General features: G+C 38.7%; 1 protein-coding gene across 7 annotated transcripts in view; it reads left to right on the forward strand.

Moving 5' to 3' along the window:
* Positions 1-25,338, forward strand: part of Fhit (fragile histidine triad diadenosine triphosphatase) — a 1,398,971-nt gene that overhangs the window by 1,105,914 nt on the left and 267,719 nt on the right. For all 7 annotated transcript variants that reach the window (XM_076867894.1, XM_076867918.1, XM_076867902.1 and 4 more), the window contains 2 exons: positions 13,181-13,326; positions 15,549-15,578. In XM_076867894.1, the coding sequence (XP_076724009.1) occupies positions 13,181-13,326; positions 15,549-15,578 (176 nt within the window). The remainder of the gene's footprint in view (positions 1-13,180; positions 13,327-15,548; positions 15,579-25,338) is intronic.

Raw genomic sequence — 25,338 nt, forward strand, 5'->3', positions numbered from 1 at the left:
AGTATTTATTGAATGAATACATGAAAATGATACAGGTTCCACAAAGTGTGTTGGCTTTATCCTTTTCTCCAAAATTTTGGCTTTATGGATCTTCATCAGTAATTCCTTCACAAGCTCATTCATTAAATACTTATTGAATAACTCTTTCAATGAAGTAGTCTCACATCATCATATTTTGGATTGCTATCATATTTTGATGGAATTGCTATCATATTTTGATGGAAGGTGGATGTCAATTCAGATTCTATGAGAAAGTCAAATTAACATAATTAAGGCTCTTTCATGATTTCTTAAATACAGCATTTTTCTATCAGTATTAATGATTGTCACGTTATTAAAAAGCAGGGAACAACATTATCTTCAGATTTTTCGGTGTTAATTCTTGAGTTAATGACCCACAGGTTTTCCATTTAAAAAGCATGAACCTTGACCTTTGGTGTGTGAAGGAAAGGACAATTTGTATTTATTTTTATTTTTTCTATGCTTAAGGTGGCTGCTTTACATTAGAAATTTAGAACTCGGGTTTATTTTTAAGGGCTAAATGCATTTTCATTAATTATTTCCATTTAAGAAAGCTGAGTATGGACTGGTTCTCAGTTCTCTTAAGAAACCAGTTTCTGGAACATTTTGAAGAAATTACTCATGAGAAAGAATTATTTCCAAGATTAAACTGATAAAACGACATGTGATTTATTCTTTCACAAAATATTTATTAAAGGTCTACTGATGTGGAGCTCTGTATGTGGTACCAAAAATGTTAGTTGAGTGTCTGTGAGGGACCTTTCTTGTCTTCCAAGAACATTTTATCTGTTGGATATATTCCCCCACCCCTGCCTTTTAAACTTCTTCTTTTCTTTTGGCTTTTCATTTTCTATTTTTCTTCTCCCATATTGATAGTTTGGCTACTCTGTCTTCACATGGTCTCTGAAGTGTAATGTCTGTGTTGCTCCATGGTCTTGTTGAAGATCCAAGAGTAACCTAAAGCAAACCTAAATGAGCAAACTGAAAGTTGGAATACTTCTGCTTTTTAGAACCTGATGGAGTTTACCCTTGAAAGAGTCCTAGTTCTCTTGTGAGTCTGGGCCCCAGTTCACTCTGGCCACCCTTTGAACATAGAAGCTTAAGACATCCTCTTTTTATTTACAGTGGTGAAGTTGAAGTATGTACACAGTATTGCTAGGGAATTATTTATGTTGCATGTGTTTTCCTAGATGATCTCCAATGAATTACGAATTTTTAGCCTTACTTTCTGATCTATTCTAGATTAAAAATGTTTTTGCAGAGGTTTTAAGATTATTTTTGAACTAGAGCATATTATCTGTAGTTATAAAATTCCTCAATGGGGATGATTCTTAAATATTTTTTCAGCTGCTAAGTGTGTTTTACTTCTGTTATTGCAACACAGCTCCAAGTCTTAACTCCCGAGAGTATTTTCATAACATTTTCTTATTAGTGTGTTCCCATTCCTGTGTTTATACATCATGGACAGACACTTTTGAGTGACAGTTAATTTTCCTTTTCGGTACTCTCCTAACCAGAATTATCTAAATCCCAGACACCTCTATCTATCTCTAGGACCATAACAATAATAATAGATTTTCATAATGGTTATCCAGAGACATTGCAAGACCCAGAAATGACTTCTACATCATTAAAAAAGGGGGAGAGGGAGTCCTTGAAAAAAATAGTTTTATTGCTTTATAATTGAAGAATGGCAGATACTTGGCACAAATGCTAATATTCTTCCCTCCCTCATGGCAGCCAAAACTAATAAATTCCCCTCTTCTTCCCTCCTGATCCCTATCAGGGCCTCAGAAACCTCTTTACCATTCTGATTCTAAGCAATCCTAGTTTGGTTGACATTCAGCAAAAGAGGTAAAACCTAGTTAGTAATAAACTTGCTCTAGTCACTGTAACTGGGATGACCAGAGCCCCCCGCCAACGCCAACTTAGATTGCCAGGGCAGCCACCATGACACAACATCGCTGCTTCTCTTAGAGAAAGAAAGTAAGCTTTGGGGTCTCATCCTGGTAGTTAGGGACTCTGGCCTGGAAGTGGCATCCATCATTTTTGCTTGACAAAATGATGAATTCCTTAAGGTTCACATAACCACGAGGATTTAGAAGGCAGAATCTGATCCTGTGCCCAGATGTGGCAATAATAACCTGAAGTATGGCACACAGCACTAATGACTGTAGTATCCTATGTGCTATATTATAATGCTCAACTTCTTACATATTTTGTATATCATAATGTCCTCTCTCTCTCTCTCTCTCTCTCTCTCTCTCTCTCTCTCTCTCTCTCTCTCTCTCTCTTTGCCTATGTGATTTACAAGCTATTTACTCAACTTTTGTTTAAAAAAAAAAAAGAAAACTTCTTTAGGTACCTCTGTAGGTTCAGGATTCACAGAAGATCCTCTGGAGCATTTATCCTAGACAGTGTTCTTCAAATAATGATGATGATGATGACAGTAATAAAATACCTTTATAATTATACACATTTGAATAATACTGCTTAGTGTATTTTCTTTTGGAAAGTCAGGATGCACATTAGCATATTAAATATTCTGATGAGTAGTGAAATAATAGTTCTCTTATTTCAATTGCATTCAGCGTTTCTCCTGTTTTTACTGTTAGAGGTTTATTTTTTTTCCTGTAGAATATTTTTTTTTCTGTAAAATATCTAATAATATCTCATGGAACTAATTTCCTGCCATATCACTGTAGGAAACACTGCAATTTATTCACAAAGACTTTTATTGCTTGGGAGGCACCGAAACACCTTGGGCAATTATACTGCATGACCCCAGCCAAGATTTTCACTTCCATGGTATTTGACCTTGGACATGTAGTTAAACCTTTTTGGCCTCAACTTCTAAATCTGAAGAAATGAAGGGAGTGATATTACCTACCTAGTGTTGCTGATTATCACTAGGATATTGTAGGCAACAAAGATTATAGAGGTTGTTTTCTTTCCTTTGGGTTTACTTCTTCTGCACCTGTGTAGTTCGATATAAGCACAGCTTTCCTCGATGTGATGCTAGTACGTCAAACAATATAGGATTCCTTTGCCATGAAAAAGTGACCAAAAATATGTGAAATTCAAACCAGAGACTCTACCAGAACACTATCATGCTACACACTGCTATGTCATTTATTTTCTTTGGGAGCCCCCTGTCTATTTCTGTGAATGTGATTGTCTCCTTTGGGAATCCAAATCAGTGCAGAAATTTCAAGGGTAGCTTGTCTTCTCCCGGATGACCAAGAACTAGCCCCTATCTTTGCTGTTAAAGATTCCCCAGGAAAAAAAAATATAAAATAGTAGAAATTTATGAGATACTTGCCTGAGATCCAACTATAAGCAGAGTACTATCATTATCCTAATTATTGTTCTGGAATTTATCATGTTCTAGAAATCAAATGTACTTCAAATTACATCCATGCCATTTAAGCATATGGATGATAAATCTCTCAATGAGTTTCTAAAATAGGTATGTTAAAATGCTTTTTCAGAATTGTATTTCTCAATTCTTTGGCTAGTATTTCTACTTTTTCTATAGTAAAAATTCACTCAAAATGCCCGCAATGTAAAGAAGAGATTACTTTTGGGGATGCTACCTACTTTGATCCAAAGTTCTGTTACTGTGCTATTTAAATAAAATAAATAGAATCTTCAAAAAAGAGCTCACAGTTAATTCTGTTGTTTTTTTGAAATGACATTAGGGTTATTTGTGCTGGGCACATTGGCTCATGCCTGCAATCCCAGTGGCTGGGGAGGCTGAGGCAGGAGGATTCAGAGTTGGAAGCCAGCCTCAGCAAAAGCAAGGCACTAAGCAACTCAGTGAGACCCTGTATCAAAATAAAAAATAAAAAGGGCTGGGGATGTGGCTCAGTGGTTAAGTGCCTCTGAGTTCAATCCCTGGTTACGCCCACCCAAAATTGCAAGGACTACTGAGTGTTTATTAGAACAAATAAAGAATTATACAAGGTCTGCCAAAGTCTTGTAATACACACTAGAAAATTTCTTGTCATTAAACTGCATACAGATCTAGAATAGAAATAAGTATGTTCTTTTTTTCATTAGTTCAGAAGAATGACTAATTCTCATTATTTGATACTGCTTCACTCCATATTCATATATACACATGCTAATAAGCCTCATCAAAATCAATGATATTTTGATGATTTGATTTATTTTGGTGACTTTTGTGTTCTGAGTCCCTAGAATAGATCAGATGTAGAAAAATAAATGTGGGCAAGTCTGAGTGATTCTGAGACTAATATTCTGTCATATTTAATCAATCATCTGAATCAGTACATTTCCATTTCTGTCACGACTTTGAATTTAAATAGTTCATATTCTGGAAATGCTTTAATTTTTTTAAAAACATCAATTATCCTCGAACAAATTTTAAACTTATCAAATTTATTTTGAATAAAAAATGCAACAACATAATGGAAATTTGATGTCATCGGGCAGAGATTCTCATTTGCAGTGTTTCATTTTGTAAGTGACTCTGCCGGGCCTATGTGATTGTTTCTGTGGGTCAGTAGAGGAGGCCACAGGCATGTTCCATGCCCACTCTGATTGGTGGTGACTGCCCAGAGCTTGTTGTTGACAAGAACTCTGGGACTCTGCCAATTCAAGGAGAGAATTCCGTTATTGCTCATTGATGTCTGCCACAGTTTAGCATGGGAAGACAATATCTGAGGTAGCATTTTGGTCTCTTGTGTGCAATAGAAAGAGCTTTGGTCTGGGAAACTGAACAGCTTCTGTTTCAATTCCATTTGTGCTCCTAACTATGTGACTTTGAACAAATTAACATTTCTAATCCTATTATTTTCATCAAATAATGATAATAGTGGATTAGATAATGTTCAAGATTCATCTCAACTCTAAATTGTCATGGCTTCATATACTTAATAGGACAATTAAGACGCCCTGGGCACCTGTTCATTTTTACAAAGTGCCCAGAAACTTTTTTCAAAGTTACCAACCATGGTAGATCATTATCATAATGACCCCCATGCACAATGCCTACTCTGTCCATACTCCATTTCAATATGATTTTTCTGCTCCCATTAGGAGATGGAATTAATTTCCCTACCGTAAACCTGGGTTGGCTTGTGATTTTCTTTGACCCACAGTGGAAAATTCTAGAGATTCTCCATCTATCTGAGATGAAACAGCAGGTACAGTGAAGGCCCTGTGGATTCAGCCTGCCTTCCAGCTGAAAAAACAGTTTCATAAATGAGCCCAGGTAAGACCCACAGCAAAAACCATGCACAGACTCATGATAGCTGAACACTGCAGCATTGTTTTGATCTGTATGGGGGCAGTGTTTCATGCAGTAATCGACAACAGAGACAGGAATTTGAAGTCAGTCAGTGGCTGTCTGGGGCCAAGGGATCTGGATGCTGGGCATCAGCTCAGATACTCTGTTTTTTTCCATGTTGTGTCTTACTTGCCAGTAGGCTAGCTAGGCTTTCTCATAGTGTGTAGGTCTCAGAGTTCCAAGAAGGCAAAAATCACAAATTGCAAGATCTCTTAAGTTTAACTAGAGAACCAAACAATGGCTCTTCCTCCGTGGAAATTTCAGAGTCATCCCAGATTCAAGGGGAGGGAAAATGGGCAGCTACTCTTGATAAGAAGAGGGTCAGAGTCATATTACCTACAGATGTGTAGGATGGGAGTGATCTTTGTGGTCATGTAAATGATAATGTGAGAAAGTCAATGATTCTCAATCACTAGATGCAGAGGGGTTCACTGTGTCTTATAACCTGGTCCATTGACCTTGACTACAGTATCTAATCCTCCTCAGGAGTTTGGCAACTAAGAGCCAAAGTTACCTTGAAGAAACCCAGTGTCAAGGAGGGAAAGGGTCAAAATGTGGAGTCTGCGTCCCTCCTTACTGTCTCCAACTCAACCCCTGGTGCATGAGGTTTTTCTTATTCGTGTGGTCCTCTGGAAGGATGAGGGCATGCTTGCTGCCCTGCCCTGAGGCCTCAGTGCACTGAGAGAAAGTAATATCACCTGCTTTCTTTATCCAAGGCGAGGTGTTCCTCAAACCTTTAGTGGTTTTCCTCTGCATCTTCATATTTCACAAATCCTCTGGTCTCTTCCACGAACAGAAGGATCTGGGAACACAAGGCATACTTTTAATAAAAGTCAAGGCAAAGACTCAGGCATGAAAGCTATAAAAAGTGTGCCATCACTATCATTCACATTGTAGGCCTTCGAATCAGACTTGAGGTGAGTTCTGGTTTTAATCTCACTTTGGGTGTTCCATTCTGGCAAGTTTCTTACTTTATGCTGTCATTGTCTCATCTGCATAGTGAGGGTTATAATAATATTTTATGGGTTTGTTGTGAAGATTCAGGAAATAAATGCACATGTATAAATGAAACGGAGATTTCAGCTATGGGACAACTGCCCAGCGACTTGGTTTGAGACCGTTCTTAAGTAGCAAGACCATTTTCAAGGATGGACTTTGGTCCAAATTTGGAGAAATTGTTCCTACTTTAGAAAACTGAAATACAAAATGAGACAAAGAAGTTTGTCTAATACCCTAAGATTGAGTTAGATCCGGCCTCCTCTGTGCTCCCACAGTTTTCTAAACTGATTTCTATCTGTAGCACTCCTGTCTGTACTGTAATGATCTGTTTGCACTGCATGACAGTTTGGGACATTAGAGTGTGAACTCTTCAAGGTCAACTGCTCTATCCTATTCATCTTGGCTTCCTAAGTCCCTAGCACAAACCCTGGACTGAGAAGAGGCTCAAGTTGTGGGTTGAATGGATGAGGAGGCTGATGCCCAGCTCACTGGTTGAATTACTCTCTCATTTGTAAAATTCAGCTTAAATCTCATTTGCTCTTAAGAGGTCTTCTTTGTTTTTCTTCTGCAATAAGACATTTTTTCAATGGACAGAACTAAATTGTAACTACCACTCTTCTTTTCCTTTAAAAATGTATTTGCTAAATGGAAATCCTTACTTTAGAACACTGAAAGAGACCAGATCTCATCTTGGTTACCTCTTTATATATGAATACCAGATAAACATGTATGAACATACACGAAATTCAGTTTAGTTTGGTTCTTTGATTATGTGCATTTCAGCTAAGAAATCTTAACAGAGGCATTAACCTTATGCAAATAGAACCTAATGTGTGTCTTGCTAGCCTATGTATAATACAGGATTTACCCATTAACAAGGCTTAAGAGTCTCCAAATTAAATTATACTGCATCTGTGATATTATCTTAAAACAATTGGCATATAAACAGTGGCAGCAGAATTACAAGAACTGTCTGTTGTTCTTCAAAATGAATTTGCTTTCTCTGTGTTGTTTCTCTAGAAGCAAAATGTAGCAAATGATACCCACCATCTTCAGGCAATACTGTTTTCTTCTAAAAGTTTATGCACATATATTGAGAAATACTTTTATTCTTAGGTGAATCTGTGAGTAGCACACTGCTTTGCTCTAATGCATTTGAAGATCATATGTTTTGTTTTTCCAACTAGAGATGACAGAAATTCTTGCATTTGTGTTGGAGAGAAATACTCGTGATTTATCTGTGTGATGTCAACACCACAGCGTGTTTTCTGGTTGTTATGATTAATTCTGAAAAGCATCAGAAGTGCTCCACAGGGTCATTAAAATGGGCTGCCTGGCATGGGTCTTTTTCTTAGAAACTAAAAATTTTAAGGATAGTATAATGTTTTGGGTTCAGGATGCCATTTTAAGATAGCATCACAGTCTTCAGCTCGGGATAAGAGAATAGGCTCCCTCATATTTCCAATTTTCTTTCATTACCTCTTTCAAATGTGATCCCTCCAAACCAGGTGTTGGCACTATGAGGCCTATGAACTAACTGGCCTGCTTCCTCTTTCTGTGAATGAGGGTTTACTGGAATGTTCCACGCTTATGAGTTTTTGTATTTGCTACTGTGGCCACTTAGGCATATAACCCATGAAACCTAAAAGATTTACCACCTTTTTCTTCACAGAAAAAGTTCTCTGACCTGTTGTAAGTCTTCCATGATCTGTTTCTAGTTTCAGCTACCTGCAGGGTAATCTGTTCCGCTCAGAGCTTCCCTGTGGCTACCCTTTGCTTTCTAGGGGCTGCAGGCCTCCACTGAACGGGGTGCTCCTCTCTGCTCTGCTGCACCCCTTCTCTGCTTACCTGTGTGCTTCCCATTGTATAGAAACATCTCCTGGACTGAGCGGACAGGAGCAACCTCTTAGTCTTCTCTGTTACTCTCAAAGCCTAAAGGTGCCCAAATTCACCTGATGCCCAATGTTCATTAAATAAATAAGTTGAGCTGGGTCTGCTGGCGTACACCTATAATCCCAGTGGCTAGGGAGGCTGAGGCAGGAGGAGTTTAAAGCCAGCCTCAGTAACTTAGTGAGGTCCTGAGCAACTCAGCGAGATCCTGTTGCTAAATAAAAATATGAAAAAGGGCTAGGGGCTTGGCTCAGTGGTTATGTGCCCTGGGTTCAATCCCCAGTATCAAAAGTAAATGAATAAATAAGTAAATAAATACATAAAATAAGTAAGCTAACTACATTCCTTAGTCACAGTATAAAGCAACATTTACATAAATAGTTTATTTGAGACTCTGAACAGAAACACTTCTCAAAGCCACTTCCTTTTAATTATAAAAGCATCTTAAGAAAGAATTTTGCTTTTATATTTATACCTCCTTTAAGCTCATATGAGATTAGTTTACATTAAAAATAAATTTAGATCTCTCAGTTCATATCCAGCATTCGTTCTAACCGGTCACATATTAAGGATAAACATCTTTGAATTACAAAGAAAAATTGCAGATTATTCCAATTTTGTGTGTGATGGAAAATTCATATCTCAGTATTGTTGGGGTCTTAGTATTCAGAGGTGGCTGATAGGAGCACTTGGTTTATCATTTATTCACTCTTCCAGTAGTAAGTATTCCTACATGTCTCTGGTGTTCTAGGCACTGATGAAAGAATTAAAAAGAAAAAAAAAAAAGACAAAGTGGGTCCTCTTGTGGAGATGGCTCATTTGATTATGTAATTGCCAACCCCAAACTAGCAGCATGGCTCTGGGAAGGGTTGTCAGAGGATTGTATGAGCGAGTAACGTGGGAGTCATTTAAATTATGATCATAGACTATTTCTCTGAGGAGTGTCATTGGAATTGGAATCTGAATAAAAAGGAATGGAATTCGGGACAGAGAAATCAGCCCCAACAAAGGATTCCACACTAGGAAGAAACCTAGTGTGTTTGAGGAATAGAAAGAAGGTAGACATGGCAGGTGCAAAGTGTGCAAAGGAAAGCAGGATAAGGGGGAGGTTTGGGAGGCAGGTGGGCAGCAGGTAGGAAGGGGCCTGTGGTGAGGTAAAGGCACAGGCTCTTTTCTGCTCTGGGTTTAAAGCGTCTGAGAGAAGATGGTTGATTCTTGCTTTTTGAGACTCCTCCTCATTGGGCCCCAGGGAGGGTGTTGGATACTGTGTCTGCTGCTGGCCAGCTCAGATGCTTGCATGAGCTCCAGAGCCTGACTCTGAGTGACTCTAGACCATTGTAACCCCTGGCGAGTCCTGAGGAGCCTACCTGTGTGGTCACTTCCATGTTGAGTTGTCTACCTGCCCATTCTCTGGTCACCAACCAAACAAAGATGATGATCATCCAACAGTAACACATGTCAAGTAAATACCCCTGAAGTTCTTTTTATTTCATCTAATTATCATTTGCACATAAAAGTGTGTATTATATGCAAATAAGGTGATTCCTAACAAAGGATTAGATTGTAAGGAATATATGTGTCAAGACAATGTTGTACAAAATTGTTGGTGCAGAGTATTCACCTAAATGAAAGTGCATTGAGGCTGTTGAATTTTTTTTGTGACACAGAGGACTACTATTAATGGTCAATGAAAGTAATAAATGTGAATATGATATGACTCTGGGATGGGTAAACCAAGGACAAAGCATGTGGCAAATTCAGCTACTTTTACTTAATTCTTAAAATATCTTGAGCCACTATCTTTATATCAAGCCAGGTCTTCACATCAGGCAAGTAGAAATAAAAAAGATTTGTTTTTTGTATATGGCATTAAAGGAAAAAAAAATTTGGTTATTTCTGATATTACTAAGTTGACATTAGAATCACCAGTTTTCACAGTAGCATTTGTTTTAAGTAAAATGTTGTCCCTTCCTCCACCTGGTTGCTGTGCAGGGACAGAGCCTAACCCAGCAATTATGGCTATTGTTGGAAGCTTGCCTGGTTGTCATCTGGCTGTGGTTTGGTGCAGTCAGGGACTAAGAGAGGGTGTGAAGGAAAGCAGGGAGGAGGAAGATGACTTTGAGTCCCTTTTAACAAAGAAAAAGTAACTCAGAGAGGGAGTGGAGGCTAGCAATCTGCTAAAAGGAAATGAAGGAAATTCTTCATTTCTAAACGGTTCATTGACCCATGATAATAAAGCAACCCTGCCAAAGAAGGATAATTATCTTTTTAAGTATCAGATGCCCTGTGGGTGAAGGCCTCCCTTCTCTTCTCTTGAAAAATGAACTCAGATTTAACAAATGCCTCTTTTCCTAGTTTACTGTTGATGTGAATTTCCTGATTATGAGCTAAAGAATCAGTTTTCCCCTCCTTTCTCTCCCCACTACTCCCCCTTATGGAAATCTGGCCTGCCCAGCTGAGCTGAGTGCATTTCCCCTGAGTACCAAGTTCTACCACTAGTGTGATGGGTTAAAGCGCTTGATATTCTGGTGAGACCAGCAATTGCAAGACTGTGGTTTTAGGAGGCCCCGTTCCTGCTTAGCTCCAGGCAGCAGCATGCTTTCTTAAAACAACAGGGAAAAAAGGAAAAAAGAAAGGAACAGAAAACAAGTCCAGGAGTGCTTCTTTTCTCCTTCTGGTATCTGGAAATTAAACAAATATTAATATACGTTGTATGTGTGTTCACACAGACAACCAATTCTTACAATGGTTTGACTTAACAAATTTTCAGCTTACAGTAGTGTGTAAGCCAACCCACACAACCACTCTTGCTGAGAGCCATTGCCAAGTAGGTATGATGCATGGCATGACCCAGGTCATTTGCAGTGACATTGCATGAAAGGTGACCTTGCTCAAGGACCAGGGCGGATCCAGGTTTAGGGTGTATCCTGCTGGGATTAGGGAGTATCCCGCTCCTTGGGTTTAGGGCAGTTCCAGGTTTAAGGTTTACCCTGCTGGGAATAGGGCGTATCCTGCTGCCTCAGGCGTACACGCCTGCTCCTTCAGTTCCCATTGAGTTGAGGATTCAGAGAGTATTTTGGAACACAGAGCCCAGTGGAGGTGTGGATTTTGCCCAGAACGTGTTTGTAGAGTGAAGAATTGCTGTTTGAATCTACAGGGCTGTGAGTGGCTTGTGATTTTGTGCCCAGCCAGACTGTGGCACACTCTGTTTTTTTTTCATTTAGCAAGTATTCTATAAGTGACATGAAATATTCAGTGTTCTCTTTTACAATAGACTTTGTGTTGAGTGATTTTGCCCTACTGTAGGCAAATATGCATTCTAAGTGCATTTAAGACAGGCTAGCCTCAACTATGGCATTCAATAGGTTAGGTATATGAACTGCATTTATTACAGTATATTTTCAGGTTACAATGGACTTATTGGGGTGTAACCCCATCATAAGTTGAGCAACATCTGTACGTATATACAGAGACACATACATATGTTTGCATATACATGTGTGGACGAATGTATGCCATGAATTCAAATAGAAAAAGGAACTGAAAGGTTATTGATGGTGTAACAGTGAATATTAGTTTGCTACTGAGAAGTGATTAAACTTACATTCTTTTTGTTATAACTCAGATCAATAATGTAAATATGTTGCCTTGTCTGGCTTACAGAATGCATTCAGATGGTTTCTTTTGTATGAATAGACAACTTTTTTAATGATTTACCCTCAAATGACTTTTTATAAAAATGTTTTGATCTTAAGTAAAATAAAAGTGTATCATAGTTATACATAATAGTGCATTATAGTTATATGTAATAGTGGGGTTCAGTTTGACATATTCATAAATACATACCAGTACTTCCTCTGACCCTCCTCACCTCCCTCCCCCAGCCTCTTCCTCTATTGTATTGGTCTTCCTTCTACGTATTTATTTATTTTTAATTGGACATATATAATTGGAATGCATTTTGAAATAGTCATACATGCACATATCATAATCTGATCAACCCTCACTCCCCACTTCTTCCCCTTTCCCTTCTGTCCTCCCTCCCCCCACTCTACTAATCGCCCTTCTATTTTCATGAGATCAAAAATCCTATTTTATAAGAAAGTATTGATTTCATGTAATGTATTTAAAACTACACTGAAAGTGAGAAATGGTAGTTATATGGATACGCTTTCATACCATCATAAAGTCAAGAAATCCTAAGTCAAATCATCGTAATAGCATTGTAATGTGGTTACTTTATAGTGATTAGGAGGCCCTGTGGACTTTATTTTATATAGAAGTGTTTCACTTTTTAAAAAATTTTGTTCTTTTTAAATATACATGACAGTCAAATGCCTTTTTAGACTCTGAATAATCACTGGTCTGATTAAATCATAAATGGCTTAATAATATGGGACATCTGTTAGTTGTAGATGAAGCTCACTGTACATTTTCAGAATGTCTACCCACCTTTCAAAATAAAATTGGCTCCCCTCAGAAGTTCATTATGTATTTCTGTTATTTCTCTAAAACAAAACTTAACATTAAAATTTTAATCACGATGTTCTACCTAGAGAAAGCTCCTGGACATTCCACTTATTTCTGCAACATAGTGCCTTTGGCTGCTGGAGAGGACAGAGGTTTAGAATAGGGGTCAGGAGATAATAGTCCAGAATAGATCTTGCCTCCTGGTATAATTATCTCAGCAAGCACCAGAATCACTCTGTACCCTAATGTGCCTTCTCTTAAAAGAAATTTCTTCTGTGCACCACAGCTTCTCCTTTGAAGTATAACTAACCATGTTTTTAAGCTCTCTTTGGTGTGCAGTCGCTGGTAAATATTTGTTTCTTCATTCCTTAGTCTTTGAATGTTCTGGCCCTGGGTCAAGAGGGGATGCAGTACTGTGGGTATAAGCTGCTCGGTAAGAACACCACCCAAAGCAAGCCTGGTGTGCCTTAACAGACCTTGCTACAGATGTTCTCGTGTGCCCACTGCGGCCAGTGGAGCGCTTCCAAGATCTGCATCCTGATGAAGTGGCCGATTTGTTTCAAGTGACCCAGAGAGTCGGGACAGTGGTGGAGAAGCATTTCCAGGGAACCTCTCTGACTTTTTCCATGCAGGTGAGTATACAGGTTGCTCAAAATTGACTTTTTTCTTCCTCTTTAAATGCTAGTATTGGGCTTTCTACCTCCAACATGACATCCCACCAGGAAGGCAGCTCTGGTTTTCTCCATTTACATAATAACACAAAATTATATTACTAATCCAGGGCAACTCTATAGTCCATTGGCCCCAAGATGGACTGTGGAATGTTATTAGGGGCAGTGCCTGTACCATTGTTTGCAAAAGCAGATGGGAGTAATGGACAAAGGATGTAATGCGCATTAAGGTATTCCAGAGCTTGTATTGGAACTGGTATTTTCTTGCCATGGTAAATGTTGTGAGCACTGCCTGACCTGAGCCCTGTTCTAGTTTCCAGGGAGCAGTGATAAGCAAGTTGGGTTGAACCTTGCCCTCATAGGGCTTGTCTTTTATATTTCCTGCCTTCAATGCAAGCTCCACTGATTGATGACAGATTGGTACATGCTAGATTGATTGGGTATGGCCCACCCACACCATACCCAAAGAGATCCCCAATCACAGGAGAGCTTTAGGCAGAAGTTGAATCAGTACTTCTCAGGTTTGAAGGAGAAAGTCCATAATGAGTTAACAGCTGGGAGGTGAGTGAATCAGTAGTAAGGTACCATGAGCCCCTTCAGATCAAATAAGGAGAGGGCTGATGTATTAGTGCATACACAAAGTCCTTTGTGACTCTGAAATTTAATATTTTGGAACCTGCCCTCTAGAAGGCATCTGATTCTTCCAAAATGTGGAGACTCTGTCCTCAGACTTTTAGTTATACTGCATGTTTACCTCCTTAGCTCTCTGCCATAGATTTTCACAGAGAACTATTAAAGCCTTTGACTAAAAATGTTCCTCTGCTTCTTAGGGGAAAAAATGCTGTTTGTTTGAACTGATAGTATCTAAAGTTCCCCCCAAATATTGTGCATATGTGTGTGTCTGTTGTATGATAAACCATTTAAGTCACCTTTGGGCAAGGTACTTCAGCTCAAGGTGGGTTTATCAAGCTTATGTTGTAAACTTGGTTTCCAGAAAGACCAAGTAAAATGGGTGAAAACATCTGTAAGTGTTCAGTGAAATAACAGAGGAAAATTCATGATTATAGGAAATACCAGCGCTGCTTATTTAACATGGTTCAACAGAAAGTGAATTCTATAACAAATGATATATCCCTTACAGCATTTTCACACTGTCAGTGTTGTCAAACTTATTTTTTTAACTATAACCCACAGTAGATATATATATTTATTTCATGATTACATATATTGTTCCCCATACATATAGCTATATAGGCGTGAAAAACAAGAGAGTTTCTCGAAACAGTGCTTATCATTCTGTGCATTCTAAAAGTCTCTGTCCTATCACTCTGTGCTCTCTTTATTTCTTCATATTGGTTGCAATGTATTAAATTGACTTAATGTCCCACTAATATGTTGTGACTCTGGGTTTGGAAAGCACTGATGGACACAGGTATGTTTCTGGTCACATCAGGACAGGAATTCTCCCACCAATCGTCAGGTTTATAGAGGGAGACAGAATTAGCCAAGCCATGGTTGTTCCATTTTGTATAGTCTCATTGTAGACAATGAGTTTCTTGTGCTGTGCTCTGGTGATCAGGTAGGTCTGCTGGTTTTCAATTAAGACAGTAGTTTTGTTGGACATCAGAAGCTGGGAGAGAGAACCAGGATGGGGAAAAAGAATCCTGCTACAATGAACACTCTCATTTTCTTCTCCAAGGTCAGAATAGCCAGAAAGGACTCCTCCCCCACAAAACACCCCATATTCTTGCTTAATGGATTATGATTACAGCAGATTTCCTGAGGAGAGACTTAAAGTAATCAGGCATTAATTAAACCACATCTGATTTAAAGATAACCAAAAGGTGTGATACTTCACCTCCCCAAACATTTTCAACCTTCTTTTAATGCAATTAAAACCATAGCCAAGAGCAAAGAGCATGAAAAGTAGCAAGGGGGTTGGCTTACTGGATAATTTATGTCATTTTTATACATAACTTCTCACTTACTCTTGGGCGGAAATGGAGAACTGTCTGGTCCCACACATTGGAATCAAATGGTCCCCATGAGAATGCTATAAATTAACACACAATGAAATTGGATCTAAATTATTAACGGGTGATATTTCTGAATAAGCATGAGATACCATCTATCTGTTCTCACCTCTGCTGGTTTTTTTTTTTTTTTCCTTTCCCTTCTTCCAGGATGGCCCCGAAGCCGGACAGACTGTGAAGGTGAGTGCTTATTATGTGCATACAAATTAATAAGGGGCAATTATGGGAACTAATAAAAAATCACAACGAGTCATTTGCAGCACATTGCTATTTCATTATGTTATCTTCGAGGTCAGAGAGACCCTCAGTGTTGGAGCCATAAATCCTGACATTATAAACTGTGCCAAACAGTATGTTTCCCATTAGTTTACAAGACATTTACCTTTTTGCGGTAAAATAATTACTGTGCAAAAGCTAAAACAGCAACTAAATCAAGGAGTCCAAAACCAGAAACTGAAGTCCAAGGTTTCCTGGCAGGGATTGCGTAAACACAGCACATCAGCTCTGCGTGGACTGCGTGTGTTCCACGGTAAGCCCGGGGCACCTTTGACGTGCTTTTAGTTCTTCACACACTCTGCCTTTTCTTCATGTTCTTGAGCGGAAGAACAAGGTTGTGGTGGCCCCAGGTGGCTTCCTTCCCTGCTGGCAGTGCTTACACTGTTCTCTGCACCCCCACACCTATTCCTTTCCTCCTTAGGTACTTAAATACCAAAGTTCAAACCAGTGGAGCTCAAAAATTGGTCTTTAAGTGTGCTAGAGAGGAAAGGAGGATTTATTAGGATAGTATCTGACTCCATAGTAAAAAGACTAAACTCCTGGCTGATTGTGAAGCTGGGTTTCAGCTCCTTTCAAACAAACGCAAATTTCTATGGAGTTAAGTCCTATGCCTAATTCCTATATAGAAAAGGCTATTTTTGCTTTTTCTTGTTTTTGCTAAAAATAGAGGCAAATCAGACTACTATGCTAATGTTTACTATGCTAATGTTATGCTTTGTATAAGGTTTTATGACTCCAAGGCTGGTTGGGACTAGGCAGCATAATGTTTGGCACCAAACTACACCAAATGAACATGGTTCCTTTTTCATCTTAGTTTGTATATCACTTTAATGTTTAACACATATACTGTGGAAGTTTTAAAATAGAATGTCTGGGAAGTGCCTTTGAGGAGTTAATGTCTCAAAGGAACTGCCACCAAATGTGCCACCAAATTCTTAGTCACTCCTGCATTGCTTTAGACACATGATGTTCTCATAGGGACAGAGGGGACATTCAGCTTGCATCAATACTTCTGCCTCCCTCCATGACAGAATCCCAAATGTGCAGACCCTAAAACGGGATATAATAGCAGTGGCTTCTTAGTGAATACAAATGTTTAAACCTGGTTACCAAAGTTTCAAAAACTCAGTATTCAAATGTGTATTCCAGTCACACTGGATGAGATGCTTTATGCAATATCTGTCTGATGGAATTCCTTTAGCCACTGAAAGTGAGAGTGTAGGGGTATAGCTAATCGTGGAAGAATGCACAAATCATATTCAGTGGAATGCACAGATTGGTAATATACATATATTGAGCATAACTGAAATTTATATGAATAGATAGGTTATATGATCTCAACATTTTATTTCAGAATTCTGAAAGGGGTGTTAAAATATTTGCTATACAAACAGGTTCAAATAGAGACAGAAAGTATATTAGTGGCTTCCAGGGACTGAGGGAAAGAGTGAATTGGGGATGAGTCCAAATGGGTATAGGTCTCTTTTGGTGGTAATGAAAATGTTGTGGAATTAGTGGTGCTTGTACAACACTGAGTATAATAAACCCCACTGAATTGCAACCTTTAAAAGGGTGAATTTATGGTGTTTGGATGATGTCTTGATTAAAATAAAACACATTTGATAAAAATAAGCATTGTGTCTGACTAGGCTGAGAGCCATAGCTATAGACTCTCATGACTCCAATAGCAACAACTTTTTGATGTTCCAGTTATCTGACCAAAATCTCCTCATGATTTTGTTAGCTTTGATGGAAATGGTGATGGTTCATTCTTAACATATAGCAATATACAGCACTTATCTATGAATTGCCAAATGTAGTTACTGTCACCATCATTGTTATTTAGCTTAAGTTGATTTAAAAAAAAACATAAGTGTTATTTTCTTTAAAATTAACAGATTATGTTGTTTGGAATATCTTAATTGTCTTGTCTCCATAATTTCCTTAGTATGAGTTAATGGTGACATTGCAAACCCTTTGTGGAATATGATGGCTAAAAGAAATATGTGTGTGTGTCTCTCTCTTTTTCCCTCTCTCTTTCTCTCTCCCTCTCTCTCATGCACATGCTCAATATATGATGAAGCTTCCAAATTGTGCATTCAGGCCAAGTTCACTTAGTCTCTGTTTTTCAGACCTCTCCTACCTGTGTGTAAATTAACTTTGGTGGTAGTTCAGCAAGAGGTTGATTCTCGGTTCTTATTTTAAATCTACTAATTTGGGGTGTTGTGATTGGGACTGGGGATTCTTCATTGTGGAGGAGCACACACTCCATGATTTGTTTGAGAGTACAGAAATTTACCAGCTTCACTATTTTATGGTTCTTCAATAGTAAGCGATGATAACTATATAACCGTGACCCACGGAAGCCAGTCTTGAAGTTGGCAGCCCCTCGGGGGAGCACAGCAGCATTCTTACCGTTCAGCTGTCCGATTCTGAAGACTACAGTTGGAGCATTTCATATTTTGAAATTCACACAGTTGCACATTTTGAAGCAGGGTTTGACAGGCTGCCACAGGAAGCACAGAGGCCATTCTCTTCATCTTTGCCTCTGTGTGTGATTCTCTCGCCGTTCCGCCTGATGCCTGGGTTCTAAACCATTTTTGTCTCATGCTGGGTCGTAATAGCAATAAGCCCAGTAATGGTCTTTTCCCCCTGAAGCAGCTGTTGTTTCTGTTAATGAAGGCGCACCACTGAGTTAGCCTCTTGAACATGATGCCACTTGAGGGGTTTTGTTTCAGAGGCTTTAGATTCTGCTTTGCAAAGAGCAAGGGTGGTGTGGCTTGCTCAGTAAGGCACTTGTAGCAGGAAAAGGGAAATTCGAAAGAAAAAAGCCACCTCTTACTTCATAATTGATTGTTAGCTCTCCTTTTTGGTTTTAACAGTAGTAGAACACGGCCGTCCACCAGGGGACCACAGTAGTGATTTGGAGGTCTTCAGGCTTGGGAAACTCGCTCTTTCTTCTCAGCCATTTGCCTCGCACATCAGCCTTCCCTGATCCCCACCCAGAGTAGCCCTCCAAAACCTCCTGTTCCAATTATTTTATTTGAATTCTGTCTTTTACTTGTGCTTATGTTCCTTTATTTCTGCTGTGTGTTTTGTCCCCCCCAAGAAGGCAAGTCTCCTCGGACCTGGATTCTGTGCTTGTTTATGATGGGTTCAGAACTTGCTACCCCAAATAGGACACTTCATATCTTGAGTATTTTAAGGAGAAGGAAATAGAGAAAACCAGACAAGCAGGGAGGTCACTTTCTGGCCTTGTCCCTCCTGGACTAGAATGGATTGTAAAAGAATGATCTGACCTGCCTTCCCTAAAGTTAGGTCACATGACTCTCATTTTAGAAGGTTCTTCCCTCATACATGAAGGATAAGAACCACACATGCTCTGCTAAGTGCCCCCCCCCACTGTATTACCATAGGTCAGACCCTTTTTATTCTCCAATCATATGTCTTCCTGATTCTCTAATAATAGTTTCCCCCTGTTTCATTGGGTCTTCTTTGCTGAAACCTCCCACATCACCTAAAACATTTACTAAATTAGTTTTGCTGGTCTCTTGTTAATCTATATTTTGTTACATGGATCTTAACCATGAGCCTAGTGATGGTGAAAGAAAAGATACTTCTTTCTCTCCCTTATCTTCTCCATGGCTCATTTGTTTGAGGAAGATAATAGGACTTTGCTTGACAGAAGCAATCTTAGCTCCTCTCTCTAATTTGTGTAACATTAAGTAGCAGATGACGTGTGTTTTCTAGTGTGCAGTTAGGGGTCTGGATTTTATCAAGTTTCTATCAAATATCTCCCATATCTCAGGTATCACTGACAAAGACCAAAATTTCTACTGAACGAGAAATCACAATCCAAAATTTAATTCCAACTAACCAAACCAGTAAGGCAACATTCATTCCTTTGAAAGGGATGCTATGTAATAAGTTTAACTTTAACGTGAGCTGTCTTTTAGGGCAATTACTATGCACCTCTCTGGGTGGGAGGATGTTTTAGGTATATTAAAGAGAGATTTATACTGGGAAGGTAATCTGGAATCTCATAAGAACTGTTTATAGAACATGCTTGCTTACCATCTTCTATGTTTATGGTGCTTGAATGCTCTGCTTAGAGATTTAATTTTATAATATCAATGCATTGGGAAGTGTCTCTTAATAATTGTTGAAATATTAGCAGTTACTTTTCAGATTGCTCTAGAAGAACAAGAAAAGGAATTCTTTAGAAAAAAGTGTGATTAATTTTTTTAAAGCTTCTATTCACTGAGGAGTTTTTATTGTCCTATACTAGATTTTCAACATAACATGGAGATTTAGCCATCTTTAGTATCATGAACATAGAGGATATTTTACCTCTTTGTGAAGTCAGATAATTAATATACTTGGATATTGGTCACTGAAGAAATATTAGCTCTGTGGCTTACTAGCTATGCCACTTCAGGCCAGCCTTCTACCCTCCCTGAGGATCCATTTCCTCCTTTTTCAAGTGGAAAATGTCTACCTCTTATACTGAGTGACAATGAGGAGCAACTGACCAGTATAGAACAGCATAGGTAGAGGAGATTGACTAGGACATGCATAGGCATGGAACCCATACCCAGACCACCCAGTTCTAATCCCTGCCACACACTACCCCAGGGACCCTGTATATGTTTCTTAATATGGATTTTAACATCAATGTTCTTATCTGTAAAATAGGGTGGGGTGGGCTGTGTATCTGGCATTGAGAATGTTTGCGGGCTGCTAAGTTTGCTTAATTAATGTATAGTGAATATTATCACTATTAATTACTGCCTACTAGCTTAAATTCTTGAGAAAATTTTCTTCTAGTCATATGACTTGGGCTCCTCAGAAATCTTGTTTGAACTCATTTAAAAAATGACCAATTGAAAATTCAGACAACTGCCTTCTTAATTAAGAGAAAACTATCAACCCTCTCCATCACGATATATTTAGCCTCTGCCATATTCCTTGGTTCTAAAGAGTGATCACAGGCATGTCTTTTGTGTCCCTCGTGGTTACCCGAGGTAGGGTGTTTTTGTTTTTGTACCAGGGAGCTAAACCACTGAGCTACATCCCCAGTCCTTTTAATATATTTTATTTAGAGTCAGGGTCTCACTGAGTTGCTTAGGACCTCACTAAGTTGCTGCAGCTGACTTTGAACTTGGAATCCTCCTGTCTCAGCCTCCCGAGCTGCTGGGATTATAGGAGTGCACCATCACATCTGGCCTGAAGTTGGTTTTCATAGTACAGAAAACTCCTGCTCATTCCACATGCTGATTCAGTAGATTTGATGTGGGTCCCAGAACTTTGTATTTTAACAGATAACCACCTTGTTTCTGACACACACTGCAGCCCTGTGAAACAGAATGATAAGAAGCAGATGTGGAAGAATCTTCCCATACCCGCTGCTCTCAACTCAAACTGATTTCCTAAGGAAGATTTGGTGTGCACAGAAAGGAGTAGACCATATGTTGACAATGAAAAGGATTTTGACTTTTATTTATTATTTTCATCTAGAAAGAAATTTCAAGAGAGCTGCAATTTGCCAAAGGACTTTTATCCTTTGATTAAAGTCATGATGAACGGCGCCTTGCCTCTGTTTATACCTAATGCATGTATTTACTGCCGGAAGAATTAGTATCTTCAGGATGCAGCAGCTTTTATCTTGTGGAATTGCCTTATAATTTGCATCTGTTCCCAGAATAAATCCAATTTGACTGAGGTTGGTAAACTAAAAACAATAGTGATGCTCAGGGAATGGGTTTGGCTATACATGTGGAAGTGGGTGATTTTGAAGAGTGCAGAGGCCTCAGGTCCTCTGATATGTAAACACCTGTGTCTTCTTTCTCCTCCTGATAATTTGTGGGCAAAATCCTTGGGCTCTAGCTCTGCAGGCAGGAGAAGTGGCCAGGAGCCTGTTCATCTCCTTTAGGAAATTCTATCCTTCTATAACTTCAAGCCCTCTCCTAAGTGGTAGGTATTAAAAAACTATTTTTTTTTTTCATTTCTAATTAGTTCTCTTTGATCTTCCCAATGCCAGTTGGGTCAAAGCATTCAGAGAAGAATTAACAAAGCCCCTTGGTAGTCCCATGTTGTAATTTTTGTCCCTTGTTTTCTCCAACTCACAGGTAGCAAAGGTAGATGAGTCAGGGGGTCCTGGAGTGGAGTTGTGGGGAAAACATACGGAGGACTTCAGAGCTAGACTGCCTGGTTTCAAACCCAGATCTCTCACTAGCCAGTCTGTGTTTCCTGTGCATGTCTGTCTACCTTTCTGAGTCCCAGCATTCACTTGCACATTTATAAAAATTAGTTAGTGTCTTAATGGTAGCCTACCTCCTCGGAGTGTTATAAGGACCAAATAGATGAATGCATAAACAGGCTTTTTAAAACTATGGCACTCAGCAAAGTCTAAAGATTTGTTTGCTATTAATTCCATATTTTTAATTCTCACAATCGCCCTCACAGGTAGGCATTAACGTTTTACAGTTGAGAAAACCAGGGTTTACACAAGTAGTCATATACACAAAAGCAAAATTGAGAGCTGGTCTTCAAATCCAAGTCTTCCTCACATGATTTGACCAGCCTGTTACGAAAAATATAGGGCATCAGCTCAGCATAGAAGAAGATGCTCTAGGAGAGGTTTTGTAAATATTTTGTCAACCTCAATACAGATGAATCTGTCTTCTTTTGCTCTACTTAGAATAATGTCAACTTCCATCTACTAATATCCGGAGAAGTCTCCTTGTTTAACTTTATTACCCAGATGAAGGTTAATTAACCTAAATGCTGCTTTTTGGCTGTATGTCAGTTTATAAGAGAATTTTACATTTTAGATTTTTAGTTGGGGCTACAAAAGAAAGTCCCCTCAGTAATTGGAGGTACTAACATGAAGCAAAATGGATATTGGATTGTTGGAGATTTGTAATGTGGAAATGCAGCAGTTTTGGCAGATGCTTTATCACTGTCAGTGGTTTGTAGGTTTCCATAGACTGTCTCTTGCACCTAGGGCTTGCAATGTCTATATGATCACAATGAAATCAAATATTCTGTGCAGCGAAAAGTGTTCTGTAATTCATTCTAAACTGCAAAGTTGTAAACCTGTGATATCATATAAACTGAGCCCATTGAGTCCCATGACATGAACAGTTCCATAGCAGAAGACGACACCTTTCTTGTAGATCATACCACGCCCTTAAATACATAATGGAGAATGAGAGCCCATAAAGTAATGTGTGTTATGATTGACATTGGGCACTTCCGATGAAACAGATGCAGATGTTACACTCTTTTGCTTTAGGACTTATTAACAGCTAGAGATGGTAAAATATTAGCAGGTTACTTTAAGCTATCTATAAGCTTTAAAACATGTAGATCTATGTATTTCTTGGAGAGGTGGACACAACTAAGAGATTGCCTCTGGGTGAAGTAATAGAGCATAGAGAACATTATGGGGTATAAAGTAATCCCAGAGGACTTCAAATCTGTATTTTAAAGTTGAATAATATGTATCCACTTGCTGATTATGTTATTCCTATTTTAAATATCATTTATATTTTAAGTATATTTAAAAGAAACAAATGTGTAGCTATATTTCACAAGTGTCCCACCTGAAGAATATTCCATTAAGAATTGACTATTACTTTGATCCCTGGCCCAGCAAAAAAAAAAAAAAAAAGAAGAAGAAGAAATGACTCTGCTAAAATTCATTTGTCTTCTTGCTTTATTATTTTTAGCATATAACTAGTTCACATGCTTTTTGTATCTAAATCTCTGATGGGGATCACAAAATAGATATTTGAGAAACCCACATTTGATGGGTACCCATATTTATGAACTACTGTTTTATTTATGAACATAAATATATTTTGATTCTTGGTCTAGGTGACCTGGGCTTGATTCTTACTCCTATATTCGTCCTGAATTATTCAGTCCCTTTCAGAGGCTCCTCTTTGCCCTTTATGCCAAAGCCATTAATAAGGTAATTCTCAGGACCCAAAATGCAGCTAGAAAAGTAAGGATTTGATGGCTGAGCCTGGGTCAGGTGGAAACCAGCTTAATGAATAATAGACATGGCAACCTGCAGAGCCACGGTCATGGAAGAATTAGAATAATGACCTTCCTAATGACATCTGAGTGAAAAATATTGGGTTGGTGAGAATCCATAATGGCCTTCAGGCCAAACACAGTGAGAAATTCTTCCCCCCGTTTTGTGAATTATATTAGTGTGGGGAAAGCATAATTTTGAAATTCTAACTTCACGTGTCAAGAGAAATGAATTCCATACTTGTCGTTTGAGGGCAGATCTGTTCTCTGGAGGAGACTCTTATCCACCAGGACCAGGGAAATATAGGATAGGAGCATTTCTAAAAAGCTTCTGAATCAGTTAGATCCAAAACCTCAGTAGAAAGGGACCTTAAAAAAAAAAAAAAGTGATTTGAAACCCTGGTTCTTTCAACATAAAAACAGTAGTATTGGGTTCTCATAAACACTCACCCCCCACCCCAGTTTATTCTTTTAAATAAGCTTTTCTTGTTCCTGATGATACATGAAAAATAAACATGGACTTGTCTAAGTTGTTGACCTTGCTTAAAATGGTTGAGAAGCATAAGCTACATTGAGTGAATAAAGTGAACACACCAAGTATTCTTTGCTTTGTGGTGAAATCCATTCATCCTAATGTTCACATTCAAATCTCTCCCTTTGAAGTCTATATATCAGTACCTGTTCCCTGAAAAAAATATTTTCTAATCATGCCTTCTATCCTAGTGCACTGAGAAACAACTCAACAGGGGCTTTTATTTGTGTTTCAAATCATCTGTTGGTTGTAAATGGTACAAGTTCCCAGATGTAATCAGGTTCTAGCAGTATAATTTTGATGAAACTGTTCAGCCATGGAAGGAATAAATGATTCCAAGCTCAGCTCTGCCATCAGATGACCATAGATGAATTTCACTCTTGAGAAAGAGACTCAGAGAGGATAACTCAGAGAATTCCAGAGAGCCAAGTGACCTTGGAAGTCATTTAGTATTTTCTTCTGCTCTACTTATCACCCCCCATGGTATTTAAGTCCGTCCATCTTTGTGTCGGGGAGCCCAGAACACTGTGAGGTAGCTGCTTCCAATTCTGAATTAAGTGTCATTGGTGCCTGATGTTAAGGATATTCTCACTACAAGAGGTACTGCCGTCCCAGAAAATGAGCATCCTGCTCTTCATGTTTTCTTACATAGCATTCATTATTTAATTTATTCTTCTAATGACTATGTGACAGGTAATGTTCCAGTCCTTGGAAGATCAGGAAAAAACAAGACATGGTCACTTTCTGTATAGATAGTCTTTGGAATAAATACCCTAATGAAGGAAGGGTGAGAAGGTTGTAGAAATTCTGTAATTATTAGCATCTTCTTCTCCCAGTAAGCATTTATTGAGTGCCTATTAAGTGTCAGTACCACTGGGTTACCAGGATATGGTGAAAGGCAAAGCAGTCACCTAACATCTTTCAGCTTAGTGTCTGAACTCCCCTATTCCCAATGAGCAAATAAAACTTTGAATGTTTGAGGTGGTGTTAGCAGGGCTATAACCAAGTGTTGCAAAGTGGGGTAACACGGGGAGGGGAATAGGACTATTGAGGTTACGTTTGGCAGTATGGTTAAGAGGTGACTTGTAT

The sequence above is a fragment of the Callospermophilus lateralis genome, chromosome 1 (genome assembly GCF_048772815.1).
Source record: "Callospermophilus lateralis isolate mCalLat2 chromosome 1, mCalLat2.hap1, whole genome shotgun sequence".
NCBI lineage: Eukaryota > Metazoa > Chordata > Mammalia > Rodentia > Sciuridae > Callospermophilus > Callospermophilus lateralis.